Source organism: Alosa alosa, chromosome 19 (assembly GCF_017589495.1).
Source record: "Alosa alosa isolate M-15738 ecotype Scorff River chromosome 19, AALO_Geno_1.1, whole genome shotgun sequence".
NCBI classification, from domain to species: domain Eukaryota; kingdom Metazoa; phylum Chordata; class Actinopteri; order Clupeiformes; family Clupeidae; genus Alosa; species Alosa alosa.
The window spans coordinates 29193372-29214277 of record NC_063207.1 but is presented as its reverse complement, the minus strand read 5'-3'; the positions used below and the strand labels follow the sequence as shown (position 1 = coordinate 29214277).

At 45.5% G+C, this 20906-nt stretch overlaps 2 protein-coding genes across 5 annotated transcripts in view; one reads left to right on the top strand and one right to left on the bottom strand.

Moving 5' to 3' along the window:
• Positions 1 to 20906, bottom strand: part of dnajc17 (DnaJ (Hsp40) homolog, subfamily C, member 17) — a 56353-nt gene that overhangs the window by 17519 nt on the left and 17928 nt on the right. The window contains exons 7-10 of one of the 3 annotated variants that reach the window (XM_048227683.1): positions 20394 to 20443; positions 17433 to 17510; positions 15009 to 15089; positions 13717 to 13848 (exon numbers count right to left, since the gene is read on the bottom strand). In XM_048227683.1, coding sequence (XP_048083640.1) covers positions 13717 to 13848; positions 15009 to 15089; positions 17433 to 17510; positions 20394 to 20443 — 341 coding nt within the window. The remainder of the gene's footprint in view (positions 1 to 13716; positions 13849 to 15008; positions 15090 to 17432; positions 17511 to 20393; positions 20444 to 20906) is intronic. The other 2 variants (XM_048227684.1, XM_048227685.1) reach the window with 2 other exon arrangements.
• On the top strand, positions 1239 to 6003 carry LOC125284013 (cdc42 effector protein 3). 2 transcript variants are annotated; one of them, XM_048227686.1, is made up of 3 exons: positions 1239 to 1706; positions 2141 to 2271; positions 4176 to 6003. In XM_048227686.1, the coding sequence occupies exon 3, from the start codon at positions 4299 to 4301 to the stop codon at positions 4905 to 4907; it is 609 nt and encodes a 202-aa protein (XP_048083643.1). In that variant the 5' UTR covers positions 1239 to 1706; positions 2141 to 2271; positions 4176 to 4298; the 3' UTR covers positions 4908 to 6003. The 2 variants fall into 2 exon arrangements, with proteins under 2 accessions (XP_048083643.1, XP_048083644.1); XM_048227687.1 differs by lacking the exon at positions 1239 to 1706 and having other exon boundaries at positions 1778 to 2271.

Sequence of the window (20906 nt, the reverse complement as noted above, 5' to 3'; positions counted from 1 at the left end):
TTAGACCTATCATATTGTTCTCTAAATCCAGGGTGAAGAGAGAAAGAGAAACTGTGACATCAAGATATCTGCAAGTCAAACTGAGAAATGCTGCCGCATTGTGTTGTTTTATCTTGGCTAAAAAATTAAGATATGATTAGCTTACATTCATACATACCTGAAATAGTGTACAACAGAAGTAAACATTGATCTTGGCATAGTTTTGGAGAAAACCCTGGCAGAAATTCATAAAACATACATTTCTACATTCATCAAATTCTAAATGAAGCTGTCAATGTTTAAGTCAGGTACTACACTACAAACACTGACAAAATATTTTAAAACTACACACACCATCAGGGCAACACGAACCCCCAACTAAATTTGTACTCTATCTATTTATTTGTAGAAGAAATAAGAAGCAGCACATTTAGGCAAAAATCCTGCAGCTTCGCCTGCAATGGCACATTGAGAAATCTATACTGTAAACCACCACTGGGTAAATACTTCTGCACCAATCACCATTTCAAACACACTTGGGGTTATTTCACCACACATATCATGCCAAGGAATGTGGAGACAAAGAGTGGAGGAGAAGGAGGGGGGAAAAACGACCAACAAACACTTATGGCTGGAGGCGTGAGAACTTCAGGATGGCTACAGTCCTTTCTGATGAAGAGTTGCGCAACTCAGCCAGGCCTGTATGTGCTTGTCACAGTGCCACATGCTGCGTATGCTGCTGTTGTTGGAAGGCCAAATGCATAAACTAGTCATTTCACTCAATTCAATTCCATTTGATTTCCTTCCATCCAAATCCATCAATTCTATTTAAATTCAAAGTCGCTTAACTGGCCTCCACTTCTAGTGAGACAGTAAAATGTTTCAGTACAGTAGAGATGCCTTTTGTCCCTAGTCTCTCTCTGTGTCTCTCTCGTGCGCGTGGTTACTGGGAGCGGCGTGGCTTTGGTGGGCGGTGGGGATGAAGGGCTTCAAATCCACAGGAAATCAGCAGCGTGAGGACAATGACACAGAGATTAGGAATCAGTTAACCCTCTCCAGCCGGAGCCCCCCGCACTGACCACACACACACACACACACAGGAAGAGGAATGTGCTGTGTGCTTCCACACAAGAGCTGTTTCCCAGGAAAGAGGGACAAGGACACATATGAGAGAGAGAGAGAGAAAGAGAGAGAGAAGAAAAGAAGAGTGAGCAGAGTGGTAAGAGTGGCAGAGTAGACAGACAAAGAACAGGAAAGTGATTGAACAGAGAGAGAGAGAGAGAGAGAGAGGGTGAAAGAGTGACAGAGTGTGGAATAAGAAGGGCTGGGAGTAGAGGCAGGGGGAGAGAGACAGAATGGGATAATGGGAATGAACAGTCTGTGAGGGCAAAAAGGGTAAGATCACCAGATTTATAGCATCTGGCTGGAGGGCGTGTGACCTCACCAAAGGTAAACAGACCTGTTGCCCCGGGATAGAGGTAGAGGGAACGAAAGAAGAAGGTGTGTGAGAGAGAGAGAGGCAGGAAAAAAACTCCACCTGCTTTGTACACATATATTCATTCATCTCAACCTCACCTAGGCAACCTAACCGCCATACCTGGCTGGACTCAAACACTAAGGAAGCACAGGAGACTCAACACGGGAGATAGCGAGATCCAGGCACAACATTAACACCAGAGGAGCCAAGAGACTCCTCTCCTGAAGCCTGGACTAAAGGCAATTGACAGGTGAGTCATTCTCTGACCCAGGTGATCTAATAGATCATTAAACAGGGAAAATGTATGGATCTTTTTCTGGGTCAGTGATTAACTTTGGGGCTTTATTACACAAACTCAATGCAGCCTAATTGACGGTTTATTACAGATATTGGCTGTAAACTAAAAATGGTGAGAGCAAAATGGTTTGGCAGTGGTTAGCCACGGCTTCTAGCTGACATACTTAAATGGAGTCTTTAATTTTACGGCATAATGCTGCCAAAGCAACTTAGTGCTCCAGTTAAGTAAATGATTGATCCTTCAAGCATGCATCTGGAGCTTACTCGAGTTAAAAGGAGTGTTTGTAGAGCAAGACTCCAGCATTGTCTTGCATAGCATAGAAAGTTGTCCCCTTTTTTCTTTCATTCTTTAGTTCTCTCATTCTCTCTCTACGTCTTGTTTTGCAGTGGAGCAAGTCCTGTCATGTCAGGTGTGTTATCATCGGAGAGAGCAGTTATCTGTCTCAGCATTGCTTCCTGACGGGGGATCTGGGCAAGCGAGCAAACAGAGAACGGATGGTGCATCAGACACCAGCCAGGTAAGACCATACCTACCTACCTACCTACCTGTTCTAAGCTTCTGACATTGTGTACAATTCTATCTCGTCTATAGAGAATAATTTTGTCAAAACTAGTTATGACAACTGTAGTCGAAACAATCAAAGGGCAAGAGATTCAGGTAGCACAGGTATCTGATGACACACTAGAAGGTGTCATAAGAAAAAGGTGCAGCGAGAATAATAGCTGTTTTTTTTTTTTTTGGAGGGCACTTTTAGAAGAAACAGGTAGAATGGGTTTACATCAGAGCTTATAAGATTTTAGCTAACTTAGGGCTCGAAGGCAAAATGTTCCTTAATTCTGATCCTTACTCCAGAGAGAGAGAGAGAGAGAGAGAGAGAGAGAGAGAGAGAGAGAGAGAGAGAGAGAGAGAGACAGACAGAGAGAGAGAGAGAGAGAGAGAGAGAGAGAGAGAGAGAGATTGAGCTCCACCTTCCCTCTGTAGCGTTACATGTTGTGAAAGGAATGCTGTTGTGTCCACACACTCGCACCTCCCGCTGCTGTTGAAGTGCCGATAAATACCTTTATTGGCCAACAAAACATGTTTTCTGTAGTGCCTTACAAATTTAAAGAGTGAGTGTTTCGAGTCACGAACACAGATCTTACATCGCCTGAGCCTGAGAAGGCACTATTAAGGAAAGAAAAATAAATAAATAAATAAAACAGGACAGTCCACTTGACAAGCCAACCATGATGAGGTCTGTCTTAAACAAATTCAGAGTAATGAATGGGAGCAAATTGCCAGCGCTGGTCTGAAAGCCCTAGACACTAAAAGGAAATAGTCAAGTGAAATGACAGCGATTTATTTGCACTGTACAACATGACGGCGCTCGCCAGATTATGATCCCATCCAGCAAACATCTTCAGAGGGCATTTAAATAAGATTACATCTGCTGTTGGATTGCGTATTGAATCCCATTCGTTTCCTGGTTCGGATGATTACTGTAGTACAATAGATCTTAATTGATGGCTCTGCATGCCAAAGCTGATGAGAGAGAATGCGAGAGAAGTTGGGAGAAAACGTGAAGGAGTCGTTCAAGGCTGTCAACACTACATTAACTGCGGCCCCAGTAGAGGCCCATCTCTAATGGACTGGAGCCAGATAAGGGCCAGATCTGCTTCTAGCCTCTGCCATTACACTGGGATCTATTGAACTGCTAAGGTCTCTCAATAGCAGTTTCAATAGTGGTCCGTCTCAAACGGATCAGGGCCAGATGTGGTTCTAGTTTGCACCAGTACACAGACATACACTAGGCCCTGCTCCAACGGCTGCTGGTCTCCACAGCTCCAATTGCGGCTGGTCCAATGCCCCCAGTCACTTCCTGGGCACTGCTTGTTCTGTTTCTGGCTGGTGAGGAACAAGCGGACAAACATACCGTAAGTGTGTTGAAATCATTGTGCCTGTGTTTGTGGAGCTGCCATGTATCCCTGATGGGAAAAACCTGTTCTGCGCAAATCTGGGCAATGAACGAGAACAGGGATTCTAAAAGCCAGTGCATGTCAGGTTTCAACACAACAGATAACTGGATAAATGAAAAGATAAATCATTTTTAAAAATATTAGTATTCATCAGAAAGCACTTTACAAAAAGCATCTGTTTTAGAGCTATTGTGAATAACTGCACCGTGAACAGGTGCACTGTTCAAACAAAAAAGTCTCCCCCCATTTCAAGGGGGGCTCAACTTGAGCCAAAGTCTGCATCTGGTGCTAGGAAAATCGCACGAATGTGCATTCGGTGTCTACAGAAAACAGTCGTGTTTGTCCAAGATGACAATTAGCTGTTCAATTTCAGGGTATTGCTGACAGATATCAATGTCAAAACCTGGAGCGGCCCAATCATTTTCATAATTTCTGCTAATGTCTTTCTCTTTTCTTTCCTTGTTAGATAAGAAGACAAGACCATTTCAATGAGAATGCTTTCGATTTAAACCGTAGCAGAAAACATTGACTCCATCACACGGTGATAACGAGATTGAGAAATATTCCAGTGTTAAATCGACCTCACAGGATGCCCTTGAAGACCTCGCTGTACCGCAAGCCTGCCTCGGCTCGCTGGCCCCGACGGCTGTCCAAGCGCCGGGACGTCATCTCCGTCAACATGATCAGCCTCCCGCTGGGCGACTTCCGGCACCTCTCCCACATCGGCTCAGACGGCCTGGGTGACCGGTTCGGAGACCTGTCCTTCCTGAAGCACGGACACAGCCTGCTGCTCCAGAGTTCCCAGAGCGAGCAGAACCTCTTCCTGGCCTGCTCGCCGCCGCCGCCACCAAAGCCCCCGCGCCTCAACCTGGACGAGGCCGAGGGCCAGGAGAGCCCCAACTGGCCGGCCCGGCGGCAGAGCTCGGCGCACAGGCGGAAGAAGTGCAGCTCCCTCCCACTGCTCGACAGCGAGGAGGGCGACATGGTCGAGGACGAGCCACCCGGGTCTGACCGGACCAGCAACAGCACCAGCACCAGCCCAGGACATGGAAGCCTGAACTCAGGGAGAGACTACAGCCAGGCTCCCATGGACATTTCACAGCCAGATGAGATCGACTCGGCATTCTCCTTCAGTCTTGACCTCGGCCCATCCATTTTGGATGATGTGCTTCAGGTGATGAACAAGCATCATCAGTAAAGAAATGGAGCCTGGACCGAACCCATAACTTAAATAAATGTAGTCTATTTAGATGACCTCTCCCTGAGGCCTGTCAGACCTAGAATTTCCAAGTGTCTTTGAACAACTAATATTGTTATATCACAACACTCCCCTATGGCTATCACAATGGCCACTGGATGCTTTGGGTAAATATAGTGATGAACAGTTCCACTTTGGACAGAGGAAAATATTGACTTCAAGAAGCTTCCCAAGACTTTTCTGTCACATAGGCTTTTTTGTGGTACTATCCCTAATAGGATGTTGCTGATCAGGAATAAATGCCACATGTGACAAGAGAGCCAATTGCACCCGTGGTGGCTTACAGAAGCATCAGCAGGACTTGCTATCCTCACATCATCTCGGATCGGTGGACCTCCACCGGAACACAGTGCGGAGAGATGGATATCAGCCCTGATTCGTATCTTAAGCTCATAGCTGCTGACACAAGAGGACCCACATGCACGCACGCGTGCTCCGGTGAACACACACACACACACACACACACACACACACACACACACACACACACACACACTCTTTCCCTCACACACAGCACCCACCCATTCCTCCTCTGTGTGAATGGGAGGTCATCTGAAAAGTAGACAGCAATAACAAAACTCAGACTCCCGCCAGTATTGTGCAACTTACTATTGAGTTTCTTCCTGGAAGTGTGGAATTAGGCAACAGCCATTCTACAAATTCGTAACTTTGAGCCAACACTTTAACCTGTGACCTTATGTTACATTTGGGTACTGGGCTTTCTACAGTATCAAAGAGCCTTGATTTTGGATTTCAATTATACACTGAAAGGTAAGGGTTAACACAGTTTGATCATACTGTATATTCACATTGTCCTTGATACGGTGGAGAAACAAAAAGTTAATATTCTCCAGGTACTGCCTCTGTTACTGCATTATACCTAGTTAATAATTTAGCAGCTTCCTCAAGACTAAAATGGACCTTTTAGAAAACCATGTCTTGGTGAACTTGATTTGTTTGCTGTACTCCCACTGGTGCTAGGTACTGTACTGATTTAGTGGGCACACACTCATTAAAATGTTTTTCTATTTTAATATTTGGGGTTTTCATGTTGTAGCGGACTCCTTTTTCAAGTGTGAGTGTTTTCAAGGTCTCCATAAACACTGGTGTGATAACTAGTTATGTTAACAACACTAATTATTACTGAAACAAGACCTTCTCCTGGGCAAGCTCAGCTAGGAAAGTACAACAGCATCTATATCTCAAGTTCTTGGCCACCTTTTTAATTTGAGGAGAAGTGGCAAGTCAGTCCAATGTCCACACAAAGTCTTTTTTTAAAGTGCTGCCCCCTGCCATGCTTTTAACGTTTCGTGGGGCAACAGCAGTGGGCAGCAGCCAAAGCTAAGTTACAGGCTCCTCTCTCCGCGTCCCTGCCACCACTATTTTCTTAGCTGTAAATGTGCGCCGCGCTCCTAACGAGCGCTGGGGAGGCAACGCGATACTTCCACATGTGCTAGGCTAAGAGGGCCGCAGTGGCTGTCCACCACTAGCTAGCCAGGCTCCAGATGAGGGGGGTTTTAAACGCTACCTGCTGAACAAACACGACCTCAACACCCCACGCCGAGGCTGACCGGCCTGCCAGGAGCACCGGCCAGAGAAAACGAGAGACCAGCACGGCAGGGGGTCTATGGGAGGGGAAGGGAACCGGGAATGAGAAATAATGGGAAACAAGACCCCAGGAAGAGGGAGAGAGAGAGAAAGAAATAATGAGAGGGAAAAAGACAGAGACAGGAAGAATTGGGAATGATGGAAGAAGAGAGAATGAATAGAGAGCAAGAGAGAGCAAGAGAGACAGAGAGAGAGAGAGAGAGAGAGAGAGAGAGAGAGAGAAGCAACTGAATGGGGCTGAGGGCTATCTGAACTGTTACAAAAAACGATGTTTTTAATATTTGTTGGTAGGGCTGGGACGGTAACAACATTACCGCGGTCACGTGACGCCTACTGCGGATCTGAGCTTGCCACCATCACCGGAAAAAAAAGCAAATGTGTGTACAAAGTGTGTAATGTCGTGATGTGTTATGTGAGGGACCATCTTATGACATGGATTCAAGTAAGCATTCAGGAAGCAAACCTGGCCTTCCGCGTGTGTGTTGGGGAGCGCAATGTTCCAATATTCCATTTGTATTTACTATGCGAGAGTAGGGGAGAACCGGCACAATCGTAACACTTTTCTATTCTCTCCGTTCAAACTCGTTTTACACAAAGACGTTAGACTTTAAAGGAGTCATAGAGTAAATGTTTACTCCATGAAAGTTGAAACAGAATTAAAAAAATATGTTCTAGTTTGTTAAGAATAGCAACATGTACTGTAGCCTACCTTTGTTACAACCTGACGCAGCCATTAAAAGATGCAATAGCCTACAGTTCTAACAGTAGCATAAGAGTCATAAATGTAACAGTTCTAAAATCGTGATAGTCTTGTTGTTAAACTGATTATTTCTTTCATGTCTGAAGCATTTGGTCCAGTGATCTTTGAAGTTGCTATGGCTGTCTTAAGTTTAATTTGGTGTGATCGCAGCACAACATTCATAATCCATAACTCACACAACATTCATAATCCATAACTTTTTTTTTTACCGAGAAATCACGGTCATTTCTTACTTTTCAACCACGGTAAGAAAAAATCCATACCGTTCCAACCCTATTTGTTGGATCTTTAAATTAATGTGCAAACTTTTCTGTTTACTCTTAAGAGTGTTGGCAGTCATAAATAAATCCAGACATAAGGAGGATATTGAGATTAGATTGGACTAAAGTGGAATTGCGCATACTAAAATGATCTATACTAAAATTCTGCCTATAACTGTAGCTTAGTATTAGTAGGGTCAGTATTCTTTGAGTGTCCGTTGGATTTTCTTCATATGAAGTACATACTTTATGTTGTGGGTGTGTACACCGCGGTAAGGAACGGTATGTTTCTCAAAGGCAGAGGCAAAAAAATTAAAGCTATTTAAATGACTGTCAGACACTACCAACATTGTGCATGTGAATCTTATTTTCACACAGCCAAAGGAGACACGGAGTCTAGTTAAACACTGGATGTTTACAGGATATGCATGTCTAATCTGGTCTCGTTGATTTGAACTCTTTAGTTTTCACTATGATCAGCAAGCACAGGATGAGCTTAATGGATCAAGAAACGTCAAAAATACAAACAGATGGGGAGAGATGGGGCTCACTGTGCAAATGACACTAAACTTTAAGATTAAGCATAGGATTAAAAACAAACATGAAACATGAAACCCCTAAAAAGTCAAATCTTACAAAATAATAGATCATACAACAGCCAAGCTGATGAAATTGAACACATTACAACAAAGAAATGGCTCGACTTAGGTTTGATGTGAAAACACTACATAAAAGCACTATAGCAGATAGCAGCTGACATTGGAGAGAATCTGGCCCAGGTCTGGCTTCAGTCCAGAGCTACGCCAGATCAGGCTGCCATTAGGGATCCAATCCAAACCACAGATTCCACACACAGGGCAAATTAGCCTGTCAAACTCGTCCTGAGACCCGATTTCTCTCTAGCCAGCTCTCACAGCATAAAGCTGCCACCAGATCTTTACACTTCATGACACATGTTGCCTCTTTCTGGGGTTTGAAAGCCATGTGACAGACAGACAGATACACACCGACAGACACAGACAGACCGACAGCACCACTGGAATAAGAGCCTTCTGCCATCTCGACTCTGACTGGGAAACAAAAGGGGGGGGGATAAATCTATCCACAGGGACACAGTGTGTTCCATGACATATCTACGGTAATTACCCATGAGTACACTTCACATCCGTCTACCACAGAAGATTGTCCTTGGACTCACACGCCATGCACGCTCAGGGCTCCTCCGCACATGCACTTACGTTAAAGTTATTCTACGATAGACCTGCCGAGCTGCCCGAACACACTTATGTGAGAAGAAAGAGACAGTAATTGGAAGACAAATTATCTTGGCACTGAAAAGACCGAGTCCAGACTGCAAGGTACCCCCCCACCCCCTTCATCCCCGACATCTGCAACCACTTTTCCTTTCCCCAAAAATTCCAGACCTGCTATCAAGCCAAATACTAGAGACTTGCCAAATGTAGAAAAGTATACATCCCCCCCCCTTCCCAAAGATTCATTTTCTGAAATATCATTTTGACAACAGAAACATTCCTATCTCTGGCGTAATGGTGTCTGGCAGTCAAGCTTGATGCTACTGAAAGTATGCAATACTCTTTCACAGGGGGTTTTGCTGAGTAAACGGCTGTTCATGAAACTGATGTTGTTTGTAGTGCTCTGGATTGTGTCAGAACAAATTAAAGGGGCAACTAACTAAGGATTACCTTCGGTTTTCTCGCACATTCACACAAGTTCAGGGCCAAGCCTGCTAACAGTGTTATGGCTCGCCTGTGACAACTTTGACGTCTTGGAGGAAGGAAACTATGTGCACAAGTGACACTCCGTTTAGAACAACTTCTTTCAGAGCTGATTTGCCAAGAATGCAGCTTGGAGAAGCGCACAGAAGCAAAAAACTTACACCACTCGATGCACTGGATTCTAGGACTTTACAGAGCAACATTAAAAAGAGAAGAAAACAGATTCCTATCAAAGATTCTCCTTTCCATGTGTGCATTCATAAGCTGTTCCAATCCCCCCATTAACACTAGGATTCAATGCCATTAATCATCATTGGGCATTCTCAAGACCATGTCTCCTTTGGCTTTTTTCTTAACATGAAACTACTGCCTCACAGATCTTCCCAAGAATTCAAGTTACCCCTCAGAAACAAAAAAAGTTAGCTACCTCCTCGGCTTTTTCCATTTTTCTATGTGATACACTGGGTAAGATTATGTTGAGCACACTGTAGAATGCTTCGGTTAAAGATGAAGTCTATAGATATGGAAGAGGAGAAAGCTCCTTAAAATAGAAAGCTACATCTGGATTATGTTGCATTTGGCCAATGACCTTCGACAGTGGGAAGGAAAAAGTTACACGGTTCCAATTGTACCAGGTTAGCAATTTATCTTTACGGGAGGCCATCCCAGAACCCTACAAAGAACGACTCACACCACATATCTCTGTGTGTTCTCTGAGGCAGATACTTCAGTGTGTCGACCTTGAGTACGCTAGACGTGCAAAGGGGATGATGGATACAGACAGAGGGATGGCTTAATGTGCAATTCTAGGAAAAGGAAGAACAGCAAGCTAGCACATCAATCTGTCTGCAGTGTGTGGTTTCAACAATGCCTGGTCACAGATGTGCGGATACATAGGGTAGAGGGTTACTACACAACCTTGAATATCGCTAATAAAGAGTAAGATTGCTCCGTCTTTTCAGAGTAAATCTCACTGCTGTGGACAGGATTACGATCACTTCTATGAACTTATGACTTAATCGGACTGTGGTTTTTATTGGTAAAGATAAGTCAGAGAGAGTGAAAATCAACGCAAGCAGGGTAAACCCGATATGACACGTCCTGTGGAAAGCGGCCCAAGACATAATTTTGCAAGCTCAGCTAGCCGTGCGTTTTGGCCGACGGCGAACCTCACTCAAATCGAGCTGCCTTGTTATTCGCACGCCACATAAACCTTCTAATTTCACAAGCTCTCGAGGTTCAAAATTTATTACAGGGCTCTGCAGTGATGCACAACAACACACAAACTGCGAAGGCTGAAATCAAATCCTTTCCAAATATCAGGAATTTATTATTATTGTGGACCTTCGAGAGCTGTTAGACACCGGGGCCCCATGACTCAGCCTGCATTCGCAACATAAATAACCGAATGGTTTTGAGAAGTTCCGTTTCTTTAAAGATGCATTCATGGACGCAGAAAGACCTAGACAGAGGGTTCTTTATTTAAGACACATTCTTACAGATGTACACATACTGTGTTTTACACGTGGGGGGCCAGGAAATGGGCAGGGGGTTCTGTAGAATGCAGAGTGGGAGGCTGAAATGAGGTTGGAAGCTGTGAGAATGGATCTGCAATATGAGTTAAGCCTTTTTATCTTGCAATTTATGATCAGCACATAAATTAAAAAGACTACATTAAAAACGCAAAGCTGGAGGGCGTATAGAATGTATTGCCATTGCTCTACAACCGACACACACATATGCACGCAAGCAAGCCCCGTCAGGTTTCTGTTTGCCACAAATCCCATGATCCTCTGGGGCGGGACACCTCCTGGTGGAATGTCAGGCCCAGCTGCAGCAAGTCCCAGGGCACAGAGACCTCATAAATCAGGAATATAAACTACATGTGTCGCAGCACAGAGAGACGACCACCTTATGCCCCCCTCCCCCTTCCACGGGTGCAGTGGAGGCCAGGCCAGAGTAGACCCGGAGAGGTCAGGCGTGCTCAGGCTCAGCCCAGGCTCTGGGGCCCAGGCCAGGGGTTACTGGGGGACCCAGCTGTGCTCCAGCTCCCTGGCCGCCACCAGGGTCAGGCTTGTATTATTAAAACAGAGCAGGGGTAGAACTGAGGTAATGTTCGCATCTCGACTATACTGTGGGGTCCAGATCCTTGTTACCCCAGTGAAGAGGGGAGAAATTGACGGATGGATCCAAAATGTCTTGGTTGAACGTTGTGTCAACTCAGCGGGAATCGCTGTGGGAGTGGCGTTGGGGAGGCCAGGCAAGCTAGAGACCTACGCAGTGGACCTCCATAGTGGCCTCCACTGTATGAATGTGGGGCTACACTACTAGCACTGACCTTCTCTTCACCCCCAGCAATGTGACATAGGCCTCCTCGGGGATGATAATCCACCGCTAGAGGATGAACTGAAAATTGGTGATGCTGTAATGATGTTGATTTTTTCATTGTCACAACCCCCCCTCAATTCTGTGATGAAGCAATCTGAGGGGTAATGACAGTTGTTATAAGTGGTGTTTGGGGGTTTTGGGGGGGGTGGCTAGAATTGCTCATTGTTCATTTCTGCTCTGACAAGTGTTCTCCCAATAGTGTTCTTGCTCAAATAAGAAATAAAAAGAAGCATGCAAGAAATAAAACAATGGTCGTTGTACAACTCTTTTGGGAAAAGCGTGTGTGAATTGGCCAGATTAAGTCACATAGTTGGGGCGGCCCAACAGGCGACCCACAGAGTGTTGCAGAGCATGACCTTTACACACAGCCTCAGTTTCAACTAGGCAAAGTGAAAGGAACAAAAAATTAATAAAAATCAGGAAATGACTTCAATAATGACTATTACAGGCATCATTTGCCTTGTCCCCGTTTTCTTTTCATTGTTTAGACATATTCAAGTGCTTCCCTTGGTGCCATTAGGCTTTTAAAATTTGTTTAAAAATCAAGAGACATTCACATATCGAACTAGATAAAGTGTCACAAATGGCTAAGAGCATGCTTTTTTTTTTGGAATTATAATAGAGGCAAAATTGGCCAAGCAAATCCTCTCTGGTGCAAAACGTCATTTGTAATATAGTTCAGACAAAGAGTTTTAATTGATCCTTATTTAGTCTTGCACAATTTCTGATGATCTAATATCCTCCTCGGGTCAAATGCTTGCCAAACACCATGTATAGACAGTATTCCTCACAGACTCTTGTTTGGGTCTGCTCCATCCGCGATGAATGAAATATCCCAGATGCTGCGCCACATGCAGTCGCTAGAGCAATGAGTGGGGTGAAGGGAACAATGAGAGAAAGAAAAGAATGGCTGGTCTCGCAAGACAGTGGGCGAGCCATGGGCCCTTTCTAGAGTAGACACAATGTAGGAGAAATGGGGTCATATTTTTACAATTATATGTATGTCTAAAGCAGATGCATGTATGTGCTGAATTGAGTAGCACAAAGACGGTAGACCTTTTCCCCTCAGCATAGCTAAGGCCACTCTTTAGGTAGACCGGCCAAGGTGGAGACAGCTCATTGGAGCCTTGAGAGGAATAAGAGAAGTGCCTCTCTGGGCATGATATCAATAGCACATTGTCATTGTCAGTAAGTGATCTAGACGTTTGTTTACTGGAAAAATCGCAGGTGTGAGCTCACACATACGATTAAAAGATAACGGTGCAAGAACAGAAAACTAGCATCACTAATGCTAACTAGTGACTGAGCTTATGGGATGGGGGAGGAAGAGCACAGGAGGCAGGACAGGAGGGGGGCAAGTACCTCTCTTCAGCGGCTGAGCCAACGAGCCGAGAGCCTCTCGTGCCAGTCGCCCATTACATCTCCCTGGTGCTCCCCTGCTCTGGTTGGGTCGAATCATTCCGGAGCGTTCTTGAGAATTCCTATGGTCTCCTGGGTCAGCCCATAATAGGCGACGAGCGGCTCGTTTCTGTCGGACTCGGAGTGTGTGCAGAGGCCCAGTCCAAGCCAAACAAACTCAAGCACCCCTTTTCCCCAAACACTTTGCTCGAGAAACCCGACGAGGGCAAAGCGAGCTGTCCGAGCCGATACATTTTGCATGACGATACAAAAAATAAAATCTCAAAAGTTAACATACTTTGTCTTTAGAGGTATGGTGTTTAGAAAATGGTGTTTAGATTGGGGTTGCGAAAAATCCAGGCGTTATCCATTAACTGGACTCTTAAAACATAATTTAAAGCATACATTCAAATTGACATGCAACATGTCATTTTGAAGGTTGAGAGAAATTCAGAGAACTAAAAAGAACACCAGCATATCCAGGAGGTCAAAACAATGACCAAGCCCTCTGACACCCTGTTAACTACAATTCTTGTTTTAGGTTAAGGTTAAAAGTGCAAGTGCAATTACGCACACAAAGGCTATCCCCTCAGCCTTACCTGTGAGTGTGTGAACATACTGCCGGGGTCTGACTTGTGTATGGTTATGGGTGGGGCTTCAGGCTGCCCTTCCAGCCAGGAGATTTTCAGCGGGTTTCCCATCAGGCCACTCTCATTCTTAAACGCCAAGTCCTGAGATGGAGCACATTTAACACAAAATAAAAAAATAAAAAAATGTGTCATTAACCCAGTTACGTTGGGAACATGTGAGGTGTAAATCTTACACACTACAACAGCAGAGATGCTTCCCGCTTTCTCGGTACCTCTTCCTCATTCTTTTTGTTATTTACAGAGGTTTTTCTTCTCGCTCTCTCACCCCATATATTACTGCAGGGCTGCCCAGGCGGTTGGCACCCTCGCGTCACACAGCCTTTTGGGTGTAAATGTTTTTCACATGCAACAAATGCAACACATATTGCCGCTGTGCCGCTGCTCAAAGCATCTTCCTCCAGCGCTCATCCACAGCCCACCCCCACTTGTTCTCACCCAGGCCTTATTTATGTTTGTCTTTGTGTGCGTGTGTTATCCATGGCTTATGACAAGACACATGTGTGTGTGGAGAACATCAGGCTTTTGAGTGAGTCTCAAAAGCATCCCCACCCCCTCAAATGCCTCCTCCACCAACCCGTCCCCAAATCCCCCTCAAATGCCTCCTCCACCAACCCGTCCCCAAAACCCCCTCAATTTCCACAGGCCGTCTGGGCCCGTCAGGCACGTTCTCAGGAGAGCAACCGCACCAGAGAACCACAACAGAACATCACAAGAGCGCAGTGAGGAGCGCTTCTCTGAGCTGAGCCAAGCGGGGAAGGGTGGAGGACACAGAGAGGGCCGGGCAGCCCAGACGACACGAGACAATAACAAGGCGAGGACTCTGGTCCCCATTAGGAGTGTGGCTCTTCTGGCTCTGTCCCTGCTAGTCTGCACTAGCAGCTCAACAGCCATGCTTGCTACACTTCTGCATCCTTTCAACACTAGCATCTGGTGAAGACATGTCCACATTGTTGATGTGCGGTGTAAGACATTTTGCAGGGATGGTAATGAGGAAGCATTCCTAGATGCAGCTCCGGTGTCTGGGGTGTTTAAATGTGCAGGTAAAATCGGCCCAGAAAAATCAGAAAGGAGACGTTTTAAACAATTAATCATACTGGTCTCAAAAACTTTACAAACTACTTGCTTTCCCTTAATTATTTTAATTCCCTGAAGAGTACCATGAGAATGTAGCCACTGGGGAGCATTCTTTTGCTGGATTCGAAGAGAAATTAGGAAAAGAGTAAGAAGGCGTGGGTACGTACAGCCGCTTTGGCAGATGCAAACTCCACCACAGCACTCCCTTTCTTCTTACTCGATATGAGAACATTCAGCACATCGCCGTACTGTTGGAGAGGAGAGGGAGAGGAGGAGAGAGGCAGAGGGAGAGGAGGAGAGAGGCAGAGGGAGAGGAGGAGAGAGGCAGAGGGAGAAAGAGAAAGAGACACAGAATAGGATAGAGAGGGGATGTCGTTTAATAGGTTTCCTGTTACTAAGAGGACATTCATATACAGCACATTAACACAGAGACAAACACAGAGACAGTGTAAAACCTGCACGCAATCAAAACAGGTACTTACAATTGTGTACATTTAGAAAGCAGTATCTCCTAAATCTTTATTCACTGGAAATTTCACAACGCTATTTACAGTTAGTCAACTGCATATTCGCAAACTGAGGCCTACAAAGTGGTTTCTACACTACAAACTGCGTGGAAGGTTCCTAGAGAAAATAAACGTTAACTTGAGTTACAGAGCGAAAAAAATAAAAATACAAAATGCATATAGGCCTGAGTGATACGACTCGTGGGGACATAAATCTCAATGACGGCTCCAAGGCTCTGAGCCCATGAGAGCCATCAACCCCAGCAAAGGTTCACAGACAAAAATTGTCCGCTGTTGCTGCTGCTGCCGAATGCAAAAAAACCTGGGAGTGCTCAGAGTAATGTTTTGCCCGTAAGTCGGACAGACTGCACTCTGGACTTCCTCAGCGATCTCCATTCTGCACAGTAGATGTGAGAACACGCTGTAAAACTAGTTTCTGGTGCCGAGCCGAAATTAGCCCCCATGGCCCCGGGCCAGACGAACTGCTAGTAGGACTTGGCTCGGGGAGAGCATGGGAGGAGAGGTGCATTGTGGGTCACTCACTGACCCCCGACACAGGGAGGGAGGTTGGCTGGGTGGATGGGAGGGTACTGAGTGACAGGGGTTGGATGGGTGCAGTTTCTAACTTGGACTGAATGTACCGAGTAAAATTGCTCCCCCACCACACACACACACACACACACACACACACACACACTTCTCTCTCTGAGAAAGAGCAGTGGAAAGGCCTCTTGAGTTTCAGGAAGGACGGCCACTGGGTCGGGGTCTCATTAGTCAGCCTGTCACCTAGATCCAGACAGGGGGAAGGGGGGTACGAGGATGATGACAGTGCTTATTAAAAACTGTATCTCAGCTCATTTGTCTGGGAAAACTAAAGGAACGGGCAAGTATTTTTCAGAACAAACAATCGAATCGGGAACAGTTTGGCAACAGTGACAGTGCTGAGTCCCAGCAGAGAGTTATTTCATATGTCCAAGTATTTCGTGGTCTAGTTAATTTTTTTTTTTTAAATGCATCCTGGAGGGTCAGAAGTGATACGGAGGCCAAAATACACACACAGTGACTGCTCCCACTGGAAGGCCAAGCCGTTCCATCAGCAGGACCTCACCTGACATCTCTTGCCATTTGGCCTTTCCAGTGACATCTTGCATTTTTCTAGACAGAGTGGGGCTATTTTCTTCCTCTTGCATCAGTTTAATAGTAAGTCAGGGGAGAGTAAAAAAATAAATAAATGGGAGAAACACTTCATTTTCCCACAATCCTTTGACCCAGTCTCCTGTATCCATACCGACGAGCCACCCTGCTGGAGTAGCGTGCGGAGGAAGGATTGAGCCCTTGACCTTCGCAGAGCACGTTTGACGTCAGTGACACTTAAACATACCTCCCCACCACCAGTCCAGAACCCCCCACCACCCCAAAAAACGGTCCGCATTGTTTCCCTCATTATGAAAAACCTGCAGCCGCTCCGCTCAATGGCCTGGAGCCTGGCCGAGCGAGGGAGAGGAGAAGAGGAGGAGAGGAGGACAGGGGAAGGTGCGCGCTGGTGCGGCGTTGCATGAGAAGAGCACATTTCCTGGTGGCTCCCCTGGCACCGGTAAAACACACGCCCCGACAGGGAGAGAGGGGGGCACTAACGATGGCGTGCACCACTTTTAACAGGGCACCACATTGCCCTTAGCACTTTCGCTGCTACAAAACTTAATGAAGCTTGCATGAGGGGGAAAAATTAGAAAAAGAAAAAAAAAAAAAAAAAAAACTAAACACCAAGCTGGGGCTAGTGATGTCATACAGGCCACAAAACTGTGCTCACCGGACACCGAGTGAGTCTCATTATGGATGTGTACTTGGGGGAAAAACATGGTCTTCCAAATACAGACAGACACACTCTCACACTCTCACGGCACGGAGATGGACGGTTTCTGTGAGACTAATTTCATTAGCCCGACTTCTAGAAACAACACTGGGATGATTGCCTTACTGCGCGAGGTAAGGTCAAACAAGTCTGACACACAAACTGTCCGTGGGACGATCAGTCACAGTGTTATTAGAGGCTGAATATCTTCTCCAGACTCGGCGGTCACTCACCTTTTTGAGTAGGCTAAACAGAAACTCCTGTGAATAGCCCCCATTATTCTCATCTTCTTTTTTACTCTTCCACTTCAGCTGAAGAGAGAGAGGTCAAACATAAGACCACATCAGCAAAGATGGAAAGACCATCAACAGTCAAGATCACCAAAGCAAAAAAGTTCCAAAGGAAACCCTCATCTTTCAACTACTTTTGTTTTCTAATCACCAAGAGTTCTTAAAGCTCTTATTCTAAATCAAATAAAACTCATTTTGAAGTATTCCCAATGACTTTAAACAAGCTTTGTGATGTCTTCGCATTGACACGTTTTTTTTTATCATTGGGATAATTTAGCTCTTTTTCACATTCAGTCTGTCTAAAGCTCTGGGCCCACATTCATAAGTCAGGTGACCTGAACAGGCCCTGTAACAAGCTAATCAAGGCCTGCTGACTCAGCCAAACAGAAGTGAAGCATCCCCAAGTCTAGAGTTGTACCTTAGAAAGAAGCAGCAATTCTCAATTCATTTTAAAGTAAGACTATGTCTATTGTTCATGGCATCCCATAAATAAATGACTTGCTGCATGAGGGCCCTTGTAGACAATAAGCTAATCAAGGCCTACTGACTCAGCCAAACAGAAGTGAAGTATCCTGGACTCTGGGATTTTACCTTAGAAAGAAACAGCAATTCTCAATTCCTTGCCTTGTTGGCACCATTAGACATGGACAATAGACAAGAGGCTGTGTCTAAGCATACATACTGGGCCTACAGTCCATGGGTGAGATGAGGGAACGGAAGGGAAGGGAAGCTTGTTCTCTTCAGCTAGTCGTCCTTTCTCTCCGCTAGCTCTCCCTAATACTCTCACTCGTCCTTCCATTCAAAATACTTGGAGCTCACCCATCACCACCTGGGAGTCCTGCAGTCAATTTACATGCAGCTTTACGTGCGGCGGTCAGAAAGCCGGCTAAAATTAACAGGCGGGATGAGGAGGCCCGGGGAACAGTGGTTGGGAGGGGGGTACTTGGAGTGTTGACAGGACTGACAGCACCACTTCACCTGCCAAGTGGCACCCACCTCTTGGTCTATTCCTAATGAAGGTGTAACACAAAACAGACACATCCGTTCAGCACGGACTAGACAAGGGAGAGTAGTGGGGTGGAGGCGTGAATGAGCACTGTACTGTTTTGAATGCGGAAGGGGAATGGAGACGTGATCAAAATACTCACGCGAACATGCTTTAAAATCATGAGCTTCTAACATGTAATGTCTATAATTTAGTTGAGTGGGTTCATGCTTCTTATCGCACAAACCATCTCAACAGTGCAACAAACACTGAGAGGGAGAGAGGGAGGGGGAGAGAGAGGGAGAGAGAGAAAGAGAGAGAGACAGACAAAGAGAGAGAGAGAGAGAGAGAGAGAGAAAGAGAGAATTATGGAAAGAGAGAGCAAAAGTGTGGGAGCAGGAGAAGAGTGAAGGCCTAGTCCAGGCCCAAAGTTCTGCTAACTGTCAAGAACAAAAAAAGAAAACGAACATTTCTGGGAATAGCCCATAATTGAAATGTCTTTCTGCGAACAGTTATTTGAAATATGTGCTCTCCCATTTCCCAAGCAGTGCCTCTTCTACCCAACGATAACCTCCTCTCCCATTAATCTTCTAACGAGGCAGATCAGAATTTGGGCTGTGCCCAAGGAGCGGGCCCTTGAAAGCTGTCGGCCTGCGGTGCATATTAATACTAGTCTAAACATCGCTTAAGTGCTTTTTCAGAGCCTCGAAACGGTATTCTTTGGCCGGCTCCCGGAGCTCTTCGGCACACTGATGTCAACAGATTTTCAATTGCACACCCACGATAGAGGATAGGGAAGGATTTTTCTTGGTCAAACAAAAGCAAATAGCCTTACACGAAAACTAATAGAGCCTTAATAGGCCGATCGTCTTACTGCCGGCGGCCAGTGGAGACGACCAGCCCAGGTCGACCCAAGGTTTTCCCAACCATCACTCCTCTGGCTGGAGATACACTTCCAATCAATTTCATTTAGGCTGAACAGACAGGGTCATGTAAATATCAAAGACAGCGGCACGGGGAGTTCTTGGCGAAGCAAGAGAAGCAATCAACACCAGAGCTGCTAAAGGCACCGCACATTCAGGCACAGCACTGTTCCATTAACCAACACAAAAAGATCAAAACAAGTATGTCCGTACGGGGGAACGACAGATTTCGGATGGTAATCATGGCGCAGTTGCCGTTCAAATACGGTTAAAGACCGAGCATCTTAGGCAGACGTGACCGGGGTTGGCAGTCCTTGCATTTTCTAGGCCCGGCCCCCAGACAGACACATCCCTTGAGGAGGGTGGACTGGAATATCGTTCACACAGAATCCCACGTAACACACGCACGGGACTTCCCAGGTTGCAGATGACTGTTTATTTTCCGTAAATGAGCACACAAACGTCAGCGCGTCTCACTGGGGAACAGAGAGAACTTGATGGGTATCAGACATGCTAATGAGATTAAATACATAAACACATTAGTTAACACACCACCGGCCCCTTCACCCAAGCCCTTCAATAAGTCAAAACTGAATAATTGCCAAAGGAAATATAATAGTGTTCCATTTTATGCAGTTAAAACTCTCTTGACAATTGACCAGAGCTGGAAAGAGCAAAAGGCCGGGATCTCAGGGCGAAGATTCATTTTATGGGTGAGGAGGACGACGACGATGAGGAGGAAGATGAAGGGGAGTCTACGTATTCATTTTACTGTACACATTATATCCAAAGGCTTTAGGATTGCTCTATGAAAACGGCTTTCGTATAAAATACCTCAGAGCAACAGAATCTCAACTCCTCTGTTACAGACCGCTAAACCACCTTTTCCATGAGACCTCGGAGAAGAGGGTCAACTGCTCTTTAAAGAGATACAGATACAAAGGTGAACTGTTTTTTTTTCTTAATGAGACCATGAAGAGGGAGGTGAATTCTTACTTTTAGTTTCGGGGTTGCACTGCCACCTCCCTGGTTTCCAGCACCACCATCTAGGGAAACACCAGAAAGAGAGAGAAAGAAAATAATAGAGCAATACATTTTGTAACACTTGTGACTAGTGACTAACAAAACTATAACAGTGACAATTGACCAAGACGGCAAGAGAAAAAAAAGTATACTTGAATTAAGAAAGTGGTCAAATGCACACATCTGTCCAAGGTATTGGTACTGACGACAAGATGCTAACAGAGGAAGACAGGCAGCACAGTAGGGGGCTTGGCAATTAAAAGAGCTTAAATGTGCTATGTTAGGTACTATGCAGTACTTTTTTCTGTTTTTGAGTCAGACAGAGATAAACAGAAAGGCACTACAACCAAAGACTTTGGTGATGGTGGAAAGGTAGGAATGATACCCCTGACTGTGTGGCACAGGGCGCGCACGCACGCACACACACACACACACACACACACACACACACACACACACACACACACACACACACACAATCAATTT